Genomic DNA, 17899 nt, shown 5'->3' with positions numbered 1-17899 from the left:
AATATGCCGTGTCCACGCGCTGTGAACTGTGCGTCGCAGGGCTCCAATTCTCTGCGCTCCGTCGAGAATTCTGGAATTTTGTCAAAAGCAGCTATCATCCGTTCACCTACTCTGCCTCTCACAAAAAATCTCACATTTGGACTCATCAGAGCAAAGCACAGACTTCCCCCCGGTCTAATGTCCATTGCTCGTGTTTCTTGGCCCAAGCAAGTCTCTTCTTCTCATTGGTGTCTTTTAGTAGTGGTTTCTTTGCAGCAATTCAACCATGAAGGCCTGATTCAGTCTTCTCTGAACAGTTGATGTTGAGATGTCTCTTGAACTRTGTGAAGCATTTATTTGGGCTGCAATCTGAGGTGCAGTTAACTCTAATGGACTTATCCTCTGCAGCAGAGGTAACTCTGGGTCTTCCTTTCCTGTCGTGGTCCTCATGAGAGCCAGTTTCATCATAYCGCTTGATGGTTTTTGTGACTGCACTTGAAGAAACTTTCAAAGTATTTTTTTWAACTAGGCAAGTCAGTTAAAAACAAATTCTTATTTACAATGACAGCCTACCCCGGCCAAACCCTTACCCAGACTACGCTGGGCCAATTGTGAYCAGCCCTATGGGACTCCCAATCACGGCCAGTTGTGACACAGCCTGGAATCGAACCAGTCTGTAGTGACACCTCTAGCACTGAGACACAGTGCCTAAGACCGCTGCGTCACTCTGGAGCCCACTTGGGAATGAGTAGGTGTGTCCAAACTTTTGACTGGTACTGTATATAAATAGCCAAAGGGATTTTTGATAGTCTTGAGTAATAGCTAAACACCTAAATAACATGTAGCTTTTTGTTTTTACAATAAACGAGAACATTGTAAATAAACGTTTTATTAGTAATAGAGGTGTAAAAAGAGCAGCAAGCATATAATGGTTAATGTTGTCCTTCACAGTAACCTGTAACCACAATGTACTGGATTCTACTTTCAGTAACTACTGGGGTTCAGGATCTGATCTCTGGAAAAGAAACACAGAACAGAACAGATTGTCAGACAAACCAGAATGGAATACATGGAATATGAATGCACAAGTAAAGAATCTTAGGTCTATGGGACACAGACACTTTTTGAGGTGTTTGCACAGTGTTGACATACAATGATGTTTGTAAGACCGTAACAACCAATCACAGAATGAGATTCAAGACGTTCCTTTATCTGGAAATATTTTTTTGTGGAAACATGGTTCATYAAACTGTCCTCAGAGCACTCCATGATATAGAATTAATTKATTTAAAAAAAATGTGCCTGTATCCCATAGGCTTTTTCAGATTTAAGGAATTTATTGATACTAACCTTCCCTGTGGAGTACTTCCTGAAAATGTAATTTGTCCGCATTGTATTGAAGGTTCGGSAGACCAGAGACAGGTTCCAGTTGCCTCACTTCCCCTCCACACACACAATATATCCCAGAAGATCCATACCAGTGACTCGAGAGGAAGCTGCAAGCAACTGTGCTTTTAGTGTTTTAGTTGCCTATATCGATAAAGTGTTTGTCGTTGAACAGAAGACAGGAAAGTCACTAAGTAGGCTACAAGTCAAACGGTAAAGAAGAAATTTATGGGTGAATCCACACGAAACTTGAAAACTTTAATTTTCATTCAATTTAATCCATAGAAGGTCCATTATAGGAAGGATTGTTGATTGAGATTATATATATATATATATATAAATAACTCAGCAAAAAAAAAACTGCCCTTTTTCAGGACCTGTCTTTCAAAGTTAATTCGTAAAAATCCAAATAACTTCACAGATCTTCATTAGAAAGTGTTTAACACTGTTTCCCATGCTTGTTCAATAAACAATGAATGAACATGCACCTGTGGAACGGTCGTTAAGACACTACCAGCTTACAGATGGTAGACAATTAAGGTCACAGTTATGAAAAACATAGGACACTAAAGAGGCTTTCTACTGACTCTGAAAAACACCAAAAGAAAGATATCCAGGGTCCCTGCTCAACTGCGTGAACGTGCCTTAGGCATGGTGAAGGAGGCATGAGGACTGCAGATGTGGCCAGGGCAATAAATTGCAATGTCCGTACTGTGAGACGCCTAAGACAGCGCTACAGGGAAAACAGGATGGACAGCTGATCGTCCTCGCAGTGGCAGATCACGTGTAACAACACCTGCACAGGATCGGTACATCCAAACATCACACCAGCGGGAAAGGTACAGGATGGCAACAACAACTGCCTAAGTTACACCAGGAAGCACAATCCCTCCATCAGTGCTCAGACTGTCCGCAATAGGCTGAGAGAGGCTGGACTGAGGGCTTGTAGGCCTGTTGTAAGGCAGGTCCTCACCAACATCACCGGCAACAATGTCGCCTATGGGCACAAACCCAACGTCGCTGGACCAGACAGGACTGGCAAAAAGTGCTCTTCACTGACGAGTCGCGGTTTTATCTGTGACATGGGGTGATGGTCGGAATTTGCGTTTATCATCGATGGAATGAGCGTTACACTGAGGCCTGTTCTCTGGAGCGGGATCGATTTGGAGGTGGAGGGTCCGTCATGGTCTGGGGCGGTGTGTCACAGCATCATCGGACTGAGCTTGTTGTCATTGCAGGCAATCTCAACGCTGTGCGTTACAGGGAAGACATCCTCCTCCCTCAGGTGGTACCCTTCCTGCAGGCTCATCCTGACATGACCTCCAGCATGACAATGCCACCAGCCATACTGCTCGTTCTGTGCGTGATTTTCCTGCAAGACATGAATGTCAGTGTTCTGCATTGGCCAGCGAAGAGTCCGGATCTCAATCCCATTGAGCACGTCTGGGAACTGTTGGATCGGAGGGTGAGGGCTAGGGCCATTCCCCCCAGAACTGTCCCGGAACTTGCAGGTGCCTTGGTGGAAGAGCGGGGTAACATCTCACAGAAAGAACTAGCAAATCTGGTGCAGTCCATGAGGAGGAAGTGCACGCAGTACTTATGCAGCTAGTGGCACACCAGATACTGACTGTTACTTTTGACCCCCCTTTGTTCAGGGACACATTATTCATTTCTGTTAGTCACATGTCTGTGGAACTTGTTCAGTTTATGTCTCAGTTGTTGAATCTTGTTATGTTCATACAAATATTAAGATTGTTCATACAAATGTTGCTGTCAAATGCTGAAAAAGCAGTTGACAGTGAGAGGACGTTTCTTTTTTTTGCTGAGTATATATATATTATATATATATATACACATTTAACAGTGTCTTAAAGCATGATTTAGAAATAACTAACTATAGTTCGAATTTGACATTACCCAGGACTCCTGTAAGACTCCATACTGTTTTTCTGTAGGTGCTACATGCCAATATATGGTGTCATATGAAGCTAAACTGCTTGCTCTGTCATATGTATTTTGATTTCAATAACATTTCTTACATACATTTGGAATGTAGAAAAATAACAACATGAAGTGAAAATATCCCACTTTTGATTTGGCAAACATAATACACTATGGGCATATCAAAGATACAGAGTGGAATCTCTGCTACTTTTAGAGTAAAACACATTTTTAAGCATTACCAACAGAGTGAATGTGAAAATGGATTCAAAATAGTCACCTCTGCTGTTGATTTGCAGGATGTGCAATGACACTTAAAAGGAGGGCTGTGATTGGTTACATTGTTTACTATGCAAAGTGTCTCTATAAAGAAGCCATAACTTTAAAGTATTGAGCTAACAGAACTTTGAATTGCCTGTAAAGTACATTATGTTTGACAATGTTTGTAAAAAATGTTTAAGGCCTAATAAAAAAAAACGTATACTTTCAATATTCATATTTGTAAATATTCACAAATTAATGCAAGAATGTGTTATTGCAATCAAAATACTAATCAAAATACAGAGCAAGTGGTAAAGTTGTATATGACACTAAATGTTGCTTTGTAGCACCTACAACTGAAGCATGGAGTCTTAAAAAGGAGTACTGGGTAAGGCCAAAATGTCACAAATATTCAAACTTCAACTAATTACGCTTTAGGATACAAATGTCAAATATATCCCAAAAATCCTTCCTCCAAAAGGACCATTCTATGGATTCTAATTATGGGACTCAAAATCTCATAGCAACTGTGAATACAAAAGTGTTTTCCTAGGCAGAATATGATAGGAAGGGTAGAGGGGTATCAAGACGGCTTTATAGAACTCTACAAATCAACCATATTAAACCCTGTATAAACGACAAACATTGACAGCTTACCATTCCAGTCAGCACTCTCTCTCTCCTTGCAACTTCTGGGTCGCCAGGTCCGTTTCCAGGGCAAGGAGTGCGCTGGCGTCTGGGAACCCTGCGCCTTCCTCCTCCTCATCCCTGTGTCCAAGTACGAACAGAAACGAGCAACAAACTCTCAACCACCAACAGGCCTTGCTCGCCCAGGCACCTGTCCAGTGCTTCCTGAACTCTGTTCACATTGATATGAAATCCATCTACATCGTTACAGCCTATCAGTCTGATAGGAAATCTGTCTTATTGACAAGTTATATGGAAATGTAGTTCTTTAATTAATTGTAGCTTTGGTTTCCCACTGAACAATTACAAATTCATAAGGATGTAGCCTAGCGGTTAAGAGCGTTGAGCCAATAACTGAAAGGTCGCAGGTTGGAATCACCTAGCCGACAAGCTGAAAAATCTGTCGACGTGCCCTTGAGCACAGCACTTAACCYTAAATGCTCTTGTAAGTCGCTATGGATAAGARCGTCTGCTAACKGACTAAAATACATTTAAAATCTTCAYCTGTAATAACTTATACATTATCAGTCCACTCTGGACCAAGCATCAAGCCAGCTGAACTGAAAACACGACCACTACACACAGAGGGAAGTGTTCAATGAGGAAACCATTCATAGTGAAAAACACATGGACCCAGTATTCATATATAAACCACAGTGGCGTTGAGACATTCCATTTACAACTAGGGCCAGGAGTTTTTCCCTGGCCTGGTCACGTGGTGAGGAAAAACTTCAGGCCCTGCCTATCATTACACTGGGAGGAGTAGTGTGAAGTTGCCCTTAGATGCTGATGTTGGGTCAGTTTAAARAAGAAAAAAAATACACTAATTGTCAAGGTTAGGATTGTGGGAGAGGAAGCKGATCCTAGATCTGTATCTAGTCTGAACTTCACCCTGGAACACTCAGGGCAGCACAACGTCCTGTGTCCTGCCACCAGTGTGGACGAGGAGGTGCTTCTTCATGTGGCAGGACTGGGTGAAGCACTTCCCGCAGTAGACACATTGAAACGGTTTCTCTCCGGTGTGCACCCTCTCATGCCTCTTCAGCTGGTGGCTGTGGGAGAAGCGCTTGGTGCAGTGGCTGCAGCCGTACGGTTTCTCCCCCGTATGGACCCGCATGTGCCTGCTTAGGTACGCCTGGGGGAAGGGCTTCCCGCAGAGGCTGCAACGGAGATATCTCTTGGTGGAGTGAGACGTCAGCTGTTGCGGCTGCTTTTCTATGCCTTTCGATGAAGAAGTGGAGCCTCTGTTGAAATTCGGAAAGGGGGCTTGCTTCCCTCTTTGGGGAACCTGGTGGAGAGTAACCCTTGGGGATGAAAAGCTGTTTTGGGTGGACAGTCCATTGAAATCTGGCAACTTGGACCTTGATCCTACAGTTCTCCCTTGCTCTGCATGTTGAGTGTCAGGGGGACACTTTGTCTGTCCAGACTCCATTCCCCCTCTTCCTCTGTTGTCCACAAGCTGCCTGCCATCTGAACAGACCTCTCCAGATGTCACCTCTTGGCCAGTTAGGCTCCATTCTGAACTCATATCTGCCTCCACTTTAATGGGAACTGAGTCCACCATCACCACATCAGGCASCCAGTCCAGAGAGCCTGAAGCAGACATGCAGACCCCAGAGTTACCAGACACCCCTCTCCTCTCTGGATGTTCAGACACCCTTTTGGAGTCTGGCCCTGCATTGTGAGGAGCATTCACAGTTGGGTTGTCAGTCTCTTGGTTCTCTGTCCATTGGGACAGGCTGTATTCTATGGGTTGATGGTCAGTTTCCCAGGTCACACCCTCAGCAACCTGATGGTCCTGTCTTGCTCTGTTGTATTGTGATGCTGGATGMTGGAASGTCTGGTTTTCAGGTTCTATATTGAGTGAGGTGTCTGGAGCTCTGTGTCTGTTGCCCTGCTGGTCCAGAAGGTCTGTGGTTTCAGTACATGATGAAGAACCTGGTTCTGCTACAATGATCTTCTCACTGCTCTCACTGACCGGTTGGACAAACTCTGAAATGGGGCAAAGTAAAGCACAGCATCAGCTTCCTGTAGTGGAGACTGATTCTTCTTWGCTTTATTTATTAGTTATGGGTAATGACCAATAAGTTAMTGAAATACTGCAATAAACAAGGACARCTTTACTTAACATAACATGTAAATTGCATAGATTGGATTAGTTGCAACAACAAAAAATACCTTCTATTGTACTGGTGTCAAGGTTCTCCATTTTGACATGAGTTTCTTGTTGCATATCTGCCATCTGTGTTTTTGTACTTCAGCAGAAAATGATTTATTAGAAATATATCCCCCAACATTTGAAATATGAGAACACAAATAATCATTTGACCGTGTCTATGACAATTGACCTGCATGGCCCCATCCTGGTCTGTTCGCTGTGCGTCCTGCGTCTCTCCGGTTGGTGACATCCTGCATACATTTGCCCCCTTCACTATAGGCAAAACGATTTTCCACTGCACCAGAAAAAGAGAACCCTTCATAAACGTTACATTACACATCATTTTAATGTGTAGAAATAAGGTTTAAAAAAACCTACAATATCCAAGTCTGCTTTTTGCCTTTTCTACGAAGCTCTCTCTCTCCCGGGCAACATGATCGTGTCCACTCGCCTGTGAACTGTGCGTCGCAGGGCTCCAATCTCTCTGCGCTCCGCGGAGAATTATGGAATTTTGTCAAAAGCAGCTTCCTCCGCAGGTTATCGATTTCTTTCTGACTATGGAAATTTCCAAACGCTAAGGCAGCATGGCCGTCATCTACAAGTTTGCAGATTTCGGCAACGGCTGCATTCGCCAAAACCTCAATGATGGAGGCTAGCTGAGCGAATGAAAGACAACGGTATTGGACATGCCCTTCCTTGGATTGGTACTATTTATATGTAAAACACTTGTATTATAGTCCTGACTAGACTCATGTTGCAATGTGTTCAGTTAATGTCCTGAGACGTCACACCATAGATAGGCGGTATGCTTCGAACACATCTCTATTTCGTTTGTTTTTGTTCCGGAAACAAAAATTTTGTCGGCTACTTTCTCGATATTTTTCCAAAATAAAGGTTTCAACACACAAGATTTATGTTAGTTCCAACATTGCCACCTACTGTATCGTAGCTGCTACTAAAGGGAATCAAATGTTTTACAAATCAGTCTTCTTTGACTTTTAATAAAGCAGTGAATATAATCAAACACACAATTTTTCCTTCAACAAGGATTATTTACTATTTAGTTCAAGTACAAAAATACACAATCATCATACAACATGACGTTCAAAGGAATAAATAAATGCCTTCAATAAAAATTAAGTAAATCGAAGAGTAGACTCAGGGTTAATACTTGTCTCAAAACTAACCGAAGAACCACACTGAGAATGTACTCTTAATAAGTAAACGCTTGCTAACGCAATGTAACAGTTTAAAGAGAAAAATATTCGAATATAGCATATATAGCTAATGGGACTGAGTGGATTGATAATGTATAAATTATGACAGCTGAAGATTTTAAACATCCCTATGAATTTGCTTCCATGTAAGCATTTCACGGTAAGATTGTATTGGGCGCATGTGACAAATAAAAATGTGATTTGATATGTATTGGTGCAGTGGCAAACCAAAGAACAGTATTTAATCATTACAATTTCCTTTTGCATCTCAACAATATAGATGTACTATTAGACTGATCGGCTACAAGCAAATTATAGAGATGTGATGGATGGAATTAATATCTATTTAATGTCAGTCATACTGTTGTTATTGCTGTTTTTTATCAAGAAAATAGAGAACCGGTTGTTTACTACATAGCTACAACATTGTTGTTATTGTGGAGCACTCCTGTACAGTAGGTGGCGGTGTCCAATTTTCAACTCTACCATCCAGCATAAGGAAACATAATCTCACCAGCTAAAAACAAAGCTAGCCAGCGATGTCAAAGCTAGCCAGCGATGTGTAGTTTATGATATTATTCTCTTTATTTTAATAGCTAGCTAGATAACTGTAAACATAAAAACTGTTTCGTTGAAAAGGGGCCAAAAGCGTCGGGGGACWATGTCGAATTCCGTGGTCGAGTTCCAGGTGCAGATAGCCTCAATCATGGAGGTGCTAGCCAACGCAGCTGTAGCCGAAATCTGCAAAATTGTTGACGATGGCTATGCGGTTGTACATCTGGAGATGACTCAAAGCCACAAGGACAACGAATTTCTCCGGAGCGAAATGAAATGTGATGGAACTTCAGATCGCCAAGTTTCGAGCAGAGAGAACAAAGTTTTCAGAGGGGTCCGCCACAATCGCTTCCATGGAATACGCCTCTAAACAGAAACAGCAATCGAGAGAAGGCAATGACAGGTTGGTGGTGATGATGAATGTACAGTGTGCAAATAGTCTAAATCGCAAAATCGTTGCTTTGTACTTTGTAAAACACCATTGATGGATGGGGTTAAATTAACCTCCCCTTTATTTCCAGGACCTACTTGGCAAAGCAGAGCCAGACTTTCCAACAGGAGTTTTGGGAACAGCAGCATACCAAGAGACAGACAGCCCATAGACGTGGACAAGAGGATGTCCTCCATCAAAGCATATGGCTGCTACAAGTGATGAGGTAAGTTCCAATTTCAACAGCCGATTTTAGACTGTCACAGACTTATGTCTTAGTGTTTATGTCTTTAGACTTATATCTGTTTTAGCCACGGACACGAGACACTTCCTTCCGCCTGGGGATGAGGTTATGTCTGTATAGACGTATATATCCCAGTACATTATAACCAGAGATGTTTGCTGTGATTAAAGTAATACTTTCATACTTTCTATACTTTCAAGGCATTTTTGCACAAACGGTTTGTAAACGCTCACGCAAAATACAAAAGGTGGAGTTTACCCTCCACCACTGGTTATAACACAATACAACAAGGCAACTGCTATGAATTTCACTAAATCCCATGTCATGCCCATATCTCCATTCAGTAGATAGTGTATGCTCTGTCTCACTCACTCATCTCTCCCACTTAACCCCATCAGCAGTCAGCAGAGACAGAGGAAGGGGAACCAGACCTGTTGATCATCAAGGTGGAGGGAGAAACAGATGACCAGGACTCTAGGATCAGCCACCCAGCCAGAACAGTGGAGGGCAGCAGAGAACTAACCACCCAACTGGCTGCAGCCACCACAGAGGACCCCGCCTTCCAGTCCAGTGGCCCCAGAGGCAACAACAACTACAACAACACCGCTATGGAGGTCAGTGGATCTGACACCGTCTTCCTCCAGTCAGAAACAGGGAATGTGAACCAGGGACCACAGCAGTTTACAGGACTTGAACCCAGAGCAGAGAGACAGAGTCTGGACACAAAGTGTGACATGAACAGGGACCTCAATCTCCTAAGAGATTATTTAAACCAGGTGTGCAGAGAGGTAGTAGCGACTGATGATGGTGCCTCTGCTGCTCACACTAAAGTAATGGGCCTAGGGAGTGGCCCAGTGGGCCCAGAAACACAGACTAGCTCGGCCATGGAAATGAGAAGTGTAGAGTTAGAAAACCTCAGGTTTGCCCCCAAGTCATTCCATTCCTCATCAGAACATGTGATAGTGATTGACTGTGTCCAGTGGGCAGCAGGTAGATAGAGGTTTTGAGTGGGGTCAGGTGGGTACAGCTACTGCACCACAGGTCAATGGGACTGGAAATAAGCAGGTAGTGGGAGTGTTTAACAGAAACGCACCAATGATTCACCCCGAATCGATGAGAGACAACACAACGCTATTGGTTTCACCCGGCTTCCGGCCCTCAGAGATAAATACAGGCATGCATCTTGGCACAGGAAATGCAGTTGAGGCCAACAAAGATAGTTGGTGTTCGTTGGCAAGCCTCCATAGACACTCTGAAATACCAGGAAGAGGAGCTCAACAACCAACTCATACCTCACTTCCTGATTGCCATTTTAGACCAAGCACCACAATTTCCTCTCACTTGAGTAATCTCACCGCCACAGATGTTACACTGGCACCTGTAGAAACGACCGTATGGTTGCCCAGCTGCCATAAGAAGTTTATTCCCACGAGAGTGGACTTACGGCGGCACGCGGTCAATCCAAACACAGAATATGGTAGGACGTTCTCCTGCACCTTGTGTGAAGAAGAGCTTTGGTGTGCGCCAGCCATCTCCAAGTTCACAGAACGTCCACACTGGGGAGAAGCCTTCAGTTGTGCACATTGGCGGCGGAGGTTCTCGACTCCAGCATCTGCAAAGACACTCAGAAGCTTCATCATTGAGAAGTGACACGAAGCAGGATTCCATGGAAAAAAAAAAAAGCCCTTAAATGCGGGAAATTTTTTTTTAAGCCATTTAAAAATTGTAGTTTTTCCCAGTTTTGTTTTAAATAGCAAATTAGCTATGAAAAATTCCTGTCTACTTCCCTGGATCAAACGTCCCCTTGCTGGTTTTGAATTGGATTAAAGAGTATATAATAAAATTTCATGAAAACAGTCTTAAGATGATATGTGCAGTTATATTTGTATTAGTGAATAATTTACTTCTATCCAATGTCTTTATGAAGGTTTTTGTGCAAATACAAAAGGTGGAGTTTACCCTCCCACACACTGTTATAACACAATAACAACAAGGACTACTATGAATTTCACTAAATCCCATGTCATGCCCATATCTCCATTCAGTAGATAGTGTATGCTCTGTCTCACTCACTCATCTCTCCCACTTAACCCCATCAGCAGTCAGCAGAGACAGAGGAAGGGAACCAGACCTGCTGATCATCAAGGTGGAGGGAGAACAGATGACCAGGACTCTAGGATCAGCACCCAGCCAGAACAGTGGAGGGCAGCAGAGAACTAACCACCCAACTGGCTGCAGCCACCACAGAGGACCCCGCCTTCCAGTCCAGGGTCCCAGAGGCAACAACAACTACAACAACACCGCTATGGAGGTAGTGGATCTGACGTCGTCTTCCAGTCAGAAACAGGGAATGTGAACCAGGGACCACAGCACCAGGACTTGAACCCAGAGCAGAGAGACGAGTCTGGACACAAAGTGTGACATGACGGGGCCTCAATCTCCTAAGAGATTCTTTAAACAGGTGTGCAGAGAGGTAGTAGGACTGATGATGGCGCCTCTGCTGCTCACACTAAAGTAATGGACCTAGGGAGTGGCCCAGTGGCCCAGAAACACAAACTAGCTCGACATGAAATGAGAAGGTGTAGGGTTAGAAAACCTCAGGTTTCCCCCAAGTCATTCCATTCCTCATCAGAACAGTGATAGTGATTGACTCTGTTCCAGTGGGCAGCAGGTAGATAGAGTTTTGAGTGGGGTCAGGTGGGTACAGCTACTACTACACAGGTCAATGGGACTGGAAATACGCAGGAAGAGGGAGTGTTTGAGAAGGAAACGCACCTACGATGGCAAGCCTCCATAGACACTCTGAAATACCAGGAAGAGGGAGTCAACAACCAGCTCATACCTCACTTCCTGTGCCATTTTAGACCAAGCGCCACAACTTCCTCTCACTCGAGTAATCTTGCCACACACGTTAGACCTGGCACCATCAGACGATATACGGTTGCCTGAGCTGCCATAAGAAGTTTGTCCACGAGAGTGACTTGCGCAGCACGCGGTCATCCACACCAGAAGCGGTTCGCCTGCACTTGTGTGAGAAGAGCTTTATGTCCCGCACCGATCTCCAATGCACCTGAAACGTCCACACTGGGGAGAAGCCCTTCAGTTGTGCACATTGCGGACGCAGGTTCTCCACTCCAGCAATCTGAAAAGAATCAGAAGCTTCATCATTGAGAAATTGGACAGCTATTGAAAAAAGCTGTTATATTAATATCATGAGTTCAAACTTGATTTGTTCTACAGTGCATTCGTGAAGTATTCTATCTATACACACTACCCCATAATGACAATGCAAAAACAGGTTATACATTTTTGCAAGTGTGTGTGTATATATATATTTATTAAATAAATAAAAACGGGAAATATTACATTTACATAAGTATTCAGACCCTTTACTCTGTACTTTGTTGATGCATCTTTAGCAGCGATTACAGTCTAACTATTCTTGGGTATGACGCTACAAACTTGAGGAGTTTCTCCCATTCTTCTCTGCAGATCTTGCACAGTGCTTGCACTGTCAAGTTGGATGGGGAGCGTTACTTCACAGCTATTTTCAGGTTTCTCCAGAGATGTTTGATCAGGTTCAATTCCGGGCTCTAGCTGGGCTACTCAAGGACATTGAGACTTGTCCCGAAGCCACTCCTGCGTTGTCTTGGCTGTGTGCTTAGTGTCATTGTCTTGTTGGAAGGTGAACCTTCGCCCCAGTCATGTCCTGAGCGCTCTGGAGCAGGTTTTCATCAAGGATCTCTCTGTACTTCGCTCCATTCATCTTTCCCTCAACCCTGACTAGTCTCCCAGTCACTGTCACTGAAAAACATCCCCACAGCATGATGCTGCCACCACCATGCTTCAACATAGTGATGAGCGGTGCCTGGTTTCCTCCAGATGGGACACTTGGCATTCAGTCCAAAGTTCAATTTTGGTTTCATCAGACCAGAGAATCTTGTTTCTCATGGTCTGAGAGTTCATTAGTTGCCTTTTGGCAAACTCCAAACGGGCTGTCATGTGCCTTTTACTGAGGAGTAGCTTCCATCTGGCCACTCTACCATAAAGGGCCTGATTGGTGGAGTGCTGAAAAGATGGTTGTCCTTCTGGAAAGTTCTCCCATCTCCACCGAGGAACTCTGGAGCTCTTTCAGAGTGACCATCGGGTTCTTGGTCCCCTCCCTGACCAAGGCCCTTTTCCCCCGATTGCTCAATTTGGCATGGGGCGGCCAGCTCTAGGAAGAATCTTGGTGCTTCCAAACTTCTTCCATTTAAGAATGATGGGGGCAACTGTGTTCCTGGGGAACTTCAATGCGGCAGAAATGTTTTGGTGGCCTTCCCCAGATTTGTGCCTCAGCACAAACCTTTCTCGGAGGTCTATGGACAATTCCTTCGACGTTATGGCTTGGTTTTTGCTCTGACATTCACTGTGAACTGTGTGACCTTTATATAGACAGGTGTATACCTTTCCAAATCATGTCCAAGCAATTGAATTCACCACAGGTGGACTCCAATCAAGTTGTAGAAACATCTCAAGGATGATCAATGGAAACAGGATGCACCTGAGCTCAATTTCGAGTCTACATAGCAAAGGGTCTGATAACTTACAGTACCAGTCAAAAGTTTGGACACACCTACTCATTCAAGGGTTTTTCTTAATTTTTACTTATTTCTTACATTGTAGAATAACAGTGCAAACATCAAAACTATGAAATAACACATATGGAATCATGTAGTAACCAAAAAAAAGTGTTAAACAAATCAAAAATATATTTTATATTTGAGATTCTTCAAAGTAGCCACCACTTGGCATTCTCTCTAACAGCTTCACTGGAATGCTTTTTCAACAGTCTTGAAGGAGTTCCCACATATGCCTGAGCACTTGTTGGCTGCTTTCCCTTCACTCTGCAGTCCAACTCATCCCAAACCATCTTTATTGGTTTGAGGTCGGGTGATTGTGGGGGCCAGGTCATCTGATGCAGCACTCCATCACTCTCCATGGTCAAATGGCCCTTACTCAGCCTGGAGGTGTGTTGGGTCATTGTCCTGTTGAAAAACAAATGATAGTCCACTAAGTGCAAGCCAGATGGGATGACGTATCGCTGCAGAATGCTGTGGTAGCCATTCTCATTAAGTGTGCCTTGAATTCTAAATAAATCAGACAGTGTCACCAGCAAAGCACCATCACACCCTCCTCCAAGCTTCACGGTGGGAACCACACATGTGGAGATCATCAAATTTGGACTCATCAGACCAAAGGACAGATTTCACCGGTCTAATGTCCATTGCTCATGTTTCTCAGTCCAAGCAAGTATCTTCTTCTTATTGGTGTCCTTTAGTAGTGGTTTCTTTGCAGCAATTCCACCAAGAAGGACTGATTACGCAGTCTCCTCTGAACAGTTGATGTTGAGATGTGTCTCTTACTTGAATTCTGTGAAGCATTTATTTGGGCTGCAATTTCTGAGGCTGGTAACTCTAATGAACTTATCCTCTGCAGCAGAGGTAACTCCGGGTCTTCTTTCCTGTGGTGTTCCCTTGAGAGACAGTTATCATAGGCTTGATGTTTTTTTCACTGCACTTCAAGAAACTTTAAAAGTTCTTGAAATTTTCCGAATTCACTGACCTTCATCTGTAATGAGCTGTTGTTCCTTTGCTTATTTGAGCTGTTCTTGCCATAATATGGACTTGGTATTTTACCAAATAGGGCTATCTCTGTATACCACCCCTACCTTCCGTCACTAACAACACTGATTGGCTCAAACGCATTAAGAAGGAAAGAAATTCCACAAAATAATTTAACAAAACACACCTGTTAATTGAAATGCATTCAGGTGACTACCTCATGAAGCTGGTTGAAAGAATGTCAAGCATGTGCAAAGCTGTCATCAAGGCAAAGGGTGGCTACTTTGAAGAATCTGAAAAACCCTGTAATTTATTTTTTATTTTTTTAACTAGGCAAGTCAGCTAAGAACAAATTCTTATTTATATTGACGGCCTACCCCAAACCCTAACCCGGACGACGCTGGGCTAGTTGTGCGCCGCCCTATGGGACTCCATCACGTCCGGTTGTGATACAGCCTGGAATCAAACCAGGGTCTGTAATGACGCGTCTAGCACTGAGATGCAGTGCCTTAGACCGCTGCGCCACTCAGGATTCCCCATCGGGAATGAGTAGGAGTGTCCAAACTTTTGACTGGTACTGTATGTAAATAAGGTATTTACTTTTATTTGTATACATTTGTGAAAATGGCTCTGTCATTATGGAGTTTTGTGAGTAGATTGACGAGAAAAAAGATTGTCATCCGTTTTAGAGTAAGGCTGTAACGTAACAAAATGTGAAAAAAGTGAAGGGGTCTGAATACTTTCCCAATCCATTGTATGTCTTCAGGATGTTAGCCCAGGTCTCTTATGTTTTATAATACACAACGTGGTTCATATTTACATTAGCTGCATACACTTCAACCTTTTCTTCTTGCCCAGGGACCCCCTCCCAGGCCACCAATCATATGTTAGCCAAAAAATCACATCTTGTCATATCTTCAGGTGAATGATAATGGCAAGGAGAAGTAGTAAACTTTTTTTTTATTTTTATGATAAGATTTAGTAGATTCAGTATTTTGACATACCCACATTTTATAATTGGAAGAAGTTTAAACTCTAACATGGCCTACTGGCTAGAAAGTTAACGCCAAACACATTTTCGCTAAGTGCAGCTATTTAGGCTGATTTAAACAAAGGTTAGCCATGTGTTGGCAAAAATGTATGTTCAAGTAAAGAACTTACTAGCAGTCAGTGGCACTTGCCACACTGGTAGCCTATTCGTAGGTACTTTTTCAAAGCCTATGTCAGACACGCCAGTGTAATTGGCTCCAGTGAGTGTAATTTGCCCAATATTAGGAAATGTGTTGACATCTTTAGAAATAAAATATTATCTTTTCTAATTCAAAAGGTGTTTATTCTGTTTTTGCTAATGATATTCATAAACATTGTAAATACACTTTTCTCCACTTTTTACGTGTATATATAATTATATATTTTTTTTTTGCAGACCCCCTGCAGTTTCTGTTTATCAATTTGTATAATTCAATCAGTAAATAATATTCTCACATTGACCTAATATACCGAACCAAAAAAAAGGCAACGTGTAAATTGTTGGTCCCATGTTTCATGAACTGAAATAAAAGATCCCAGAAATGTTCCATACGCACAAAAAGCTTCTCTCTCAAATGTTGTGCACAAATGTTTACATCCCTGTTAATGAGCATTTCTCTTTTGCCAAGAGAATCCATCTACTTGACAGGTGTGGCATATCAAGAAGCTGATTAAACAGCATGATCATTACACAATTGATTTTTTTGTCGATGGCAATTTGAGATGCACAGAGATACCGTGACGAGATCCTGAGACCCACCTCCATCACCTCGTCTTTCAGCATGATAATGCACGGCCCCATGTCACAAGGATCTGTATACAATTCCTGAAAGCTGAAAATGTCTGTTCTTCCGTAGCCTGCATACTCACAAGCATGTTTGGGATGGATCGACATGTACGACAACGTGTCCCTGTTCCCTCAATATCCAGCAACTAAGCACAGCCATTGAAGAGGAGTGGGACAACATTCCACAGGCCACAATCAACAGCCTGATCAACTCTATGTGAAGGAGATGTCACACCAGATACTGACTGGTTTCTGATCCAAGCCTCTACAATTTTTTTTAAGGTACAGTATCTGTAACCAACAGATGCATATCATAGATTAGGGCCTAATGAATTGTTTTTAATTGACTGATTTCCTTATGAACTGTAACTCAGTGAATTCGTTGAAATTGTTGCATGTTGCGTTTATTTTTGTTCAGTGTATACTGTATATTCAAATCAAATTGTATTTTTTTACATGCGCCGAATACAACAGTTGTAGACTTCACCGTGAAATACGATCCCTTTCCCAACAATACAGTTAAAAAGTAAGAAAAGTTTACCAAATAAAAATTGTAAATTGTAACTCAATAAAATGACAATAACGAGGTTATATACAAGMAGTACCGGCACCGAGTCAGTGTGCGGGGGTACGAGGTAGTTGAGGTACTATGTGCATGTAGGTAGGGATAAAAGCGACGAGGCAATCAGGATGGGTAATAAACTGAGTAGCAGCAGTGTACAGTATGTGTGATAGTGTGTTGCTGAGAGGTCGAAGAAAAATTTCAAGAATCGTGCAAGCTAACGGGTGGGCCACAAACAGGCAAATAATGGCGCAGAACGGCATCTCGAAACGCACAACTCAGCGGTCCTTGTAACGAATGGGCTATTGCAGCCACACCAGATTCCACTCCTATCAACTAAAAACAAGAAGAAGCGGCTCCAATGGTCACGCGATCCTGGTTCCTGCTGCTTCATGCTTAATGGAAGAGTCAGGATTTGGTGTAAACAGCATGAGGCCATGGCCACATCATGCCTGGTGTCAACGGCACAGACTGGTCGTGTAAGGGTGTGGGGAATATTTTCCAGGCACGTGTTAGGTCCCTCAATACCAATTGAGCAACGTTTTCATGTCCCAAAATAATTTAGGATGTTGTGGTGGCAAAGGGGGTCCGACCTGGTACTAGTTGGCCACTGAGTGTATATTGACCCTATATATACAGGTAACTGCCAAAATAATAGAAAAACTGAGGGATAAATGAGGGAGTGAGGGATACAAAATGAGGGATACAAAGTGTATTGAAAGCAGGTGCTTCCACACAGGTATGATTCCTGAGTCAATGAAGCAATTAAAATCCCATCATGCTTAGGGTCATGCATAAAAATGCTGGTAATGCCATTGTTTTGGCTACCATTGGTCACTGAATGGTTTGATGAGCTTGAAAACGATGTAACCCATATGCCATGGCCCTCTCAGTTACCAGATCTCAACCCAATTGAACATTTACATTTTACTCTTAGCAGACGCTCTTATCCAGAGTGACTTACAAAATTACTTTCTGAACTAAAAGACTAGCGCCCCATAGTACTCACTTTTGTCATCATGAAGTGCTTTGAGAGGCTAGTTAAGGATCATATCACCTC

General features: G+C 43.0%; 2 protein-coding genes across 4 annotated transcripts; one reads left to right on the top strand and one right to left on the bottom strand.

Moving 5' to 3' along the window:
• Positions 1-5075: 5075 nt before the first annotated feature.
• LOC112077404 (uncharacterized) lies at positions 5076-6502 on the bottom strand. Its single transcript, XM_024143923.2, has 2 exons — positions 6433-6502; positions 5076-6246 (listed from the first exon to the last, which is right to left on the bottom strand). Exons 1-2 carry the CDS (start codon positions 6494-6496, stop codon positions 5156-5158), a joined length of 1155 nt encoding a protein of 384 aa, XP_023999691.1. The 5' UTR covers positions 6497-6502; the 3' UTR covers positions 5076-5155.
• A 1643-nt stretch (positions 6503-8145) lies between these two features.
• LOC112077403 (uncharacterized) lies at positions 8146-16560 on the top strand. 3 transcript variants are annotated; one of them, XM_070441680.1, is made up of 4 exons: positions 8146-8587; positions 8706-8840; positions 9257-9472; positions 16348-16560. In XM_070441680.1, the coding sequence occupies exons 2-4, from the start codon at positions 8820-8822 to the stop codon at positions 16438-16440; spliced, it is 330 nt and encodes a 109-aa protein (XP_070297781.1). In that variant the 5' UTR covers positions 8146-8587; positions 8706-8819; the 3' UTR covers positions 16441-16560. The 3 variants fall into 3 exon arrangements, with proteins under 3 accessions (XP_070297781.1, XP_023999688.1, XP_023999686.1); XM_024143920.2 differs by lacking the exon at positions 16348-16560 and adding an exon at positions 10958-11059; XM_024143918.2 differs by lacking the exon at positions 16348-16560 and having other exon boundaries at positions 9257-10209.
• The last annotated feature ends 1339 nt before the right edge of the window (positions 16561-17899 follow it).

The sequence above is a fragment of the Salvelinus sp. IW2-2015 genome, unplaced genomic scaffold, assembly GCF_002910315.2.
Source record: "Salvelinus sp. IW2-2015 unplaced genomic scaffold, ASM291031v2 Un_scaffold4532, whole genome shotgun sequence".
In the NCBI taxonomy this organism is placed as follows: Eukaryota; Metazoa; Chordata; class Actinopteri; order Salmoniformes; family Salmonidae; genus Salvelinus; species Salvelinus sp. IW2-2015.
This window is presented reverse-complemented; position numbering and strand designations above follow the sequence as displayed.

Excerpts from the sequence above, each read along its gene's own strand:
- LOC112077403 (XM_024143918.2), top strand. The coding sequence starts at position 8,820 with ATGGCTGCTACAAGTGATGAG. Across the intron at positions 8,841-9,256 it reads TGGCTGCTACAAGTGATGAG|CAGTCAGCAGAGACAGAGGA; the intron begins GTAAGTTCCAAT and ends TAACCCCATCAG.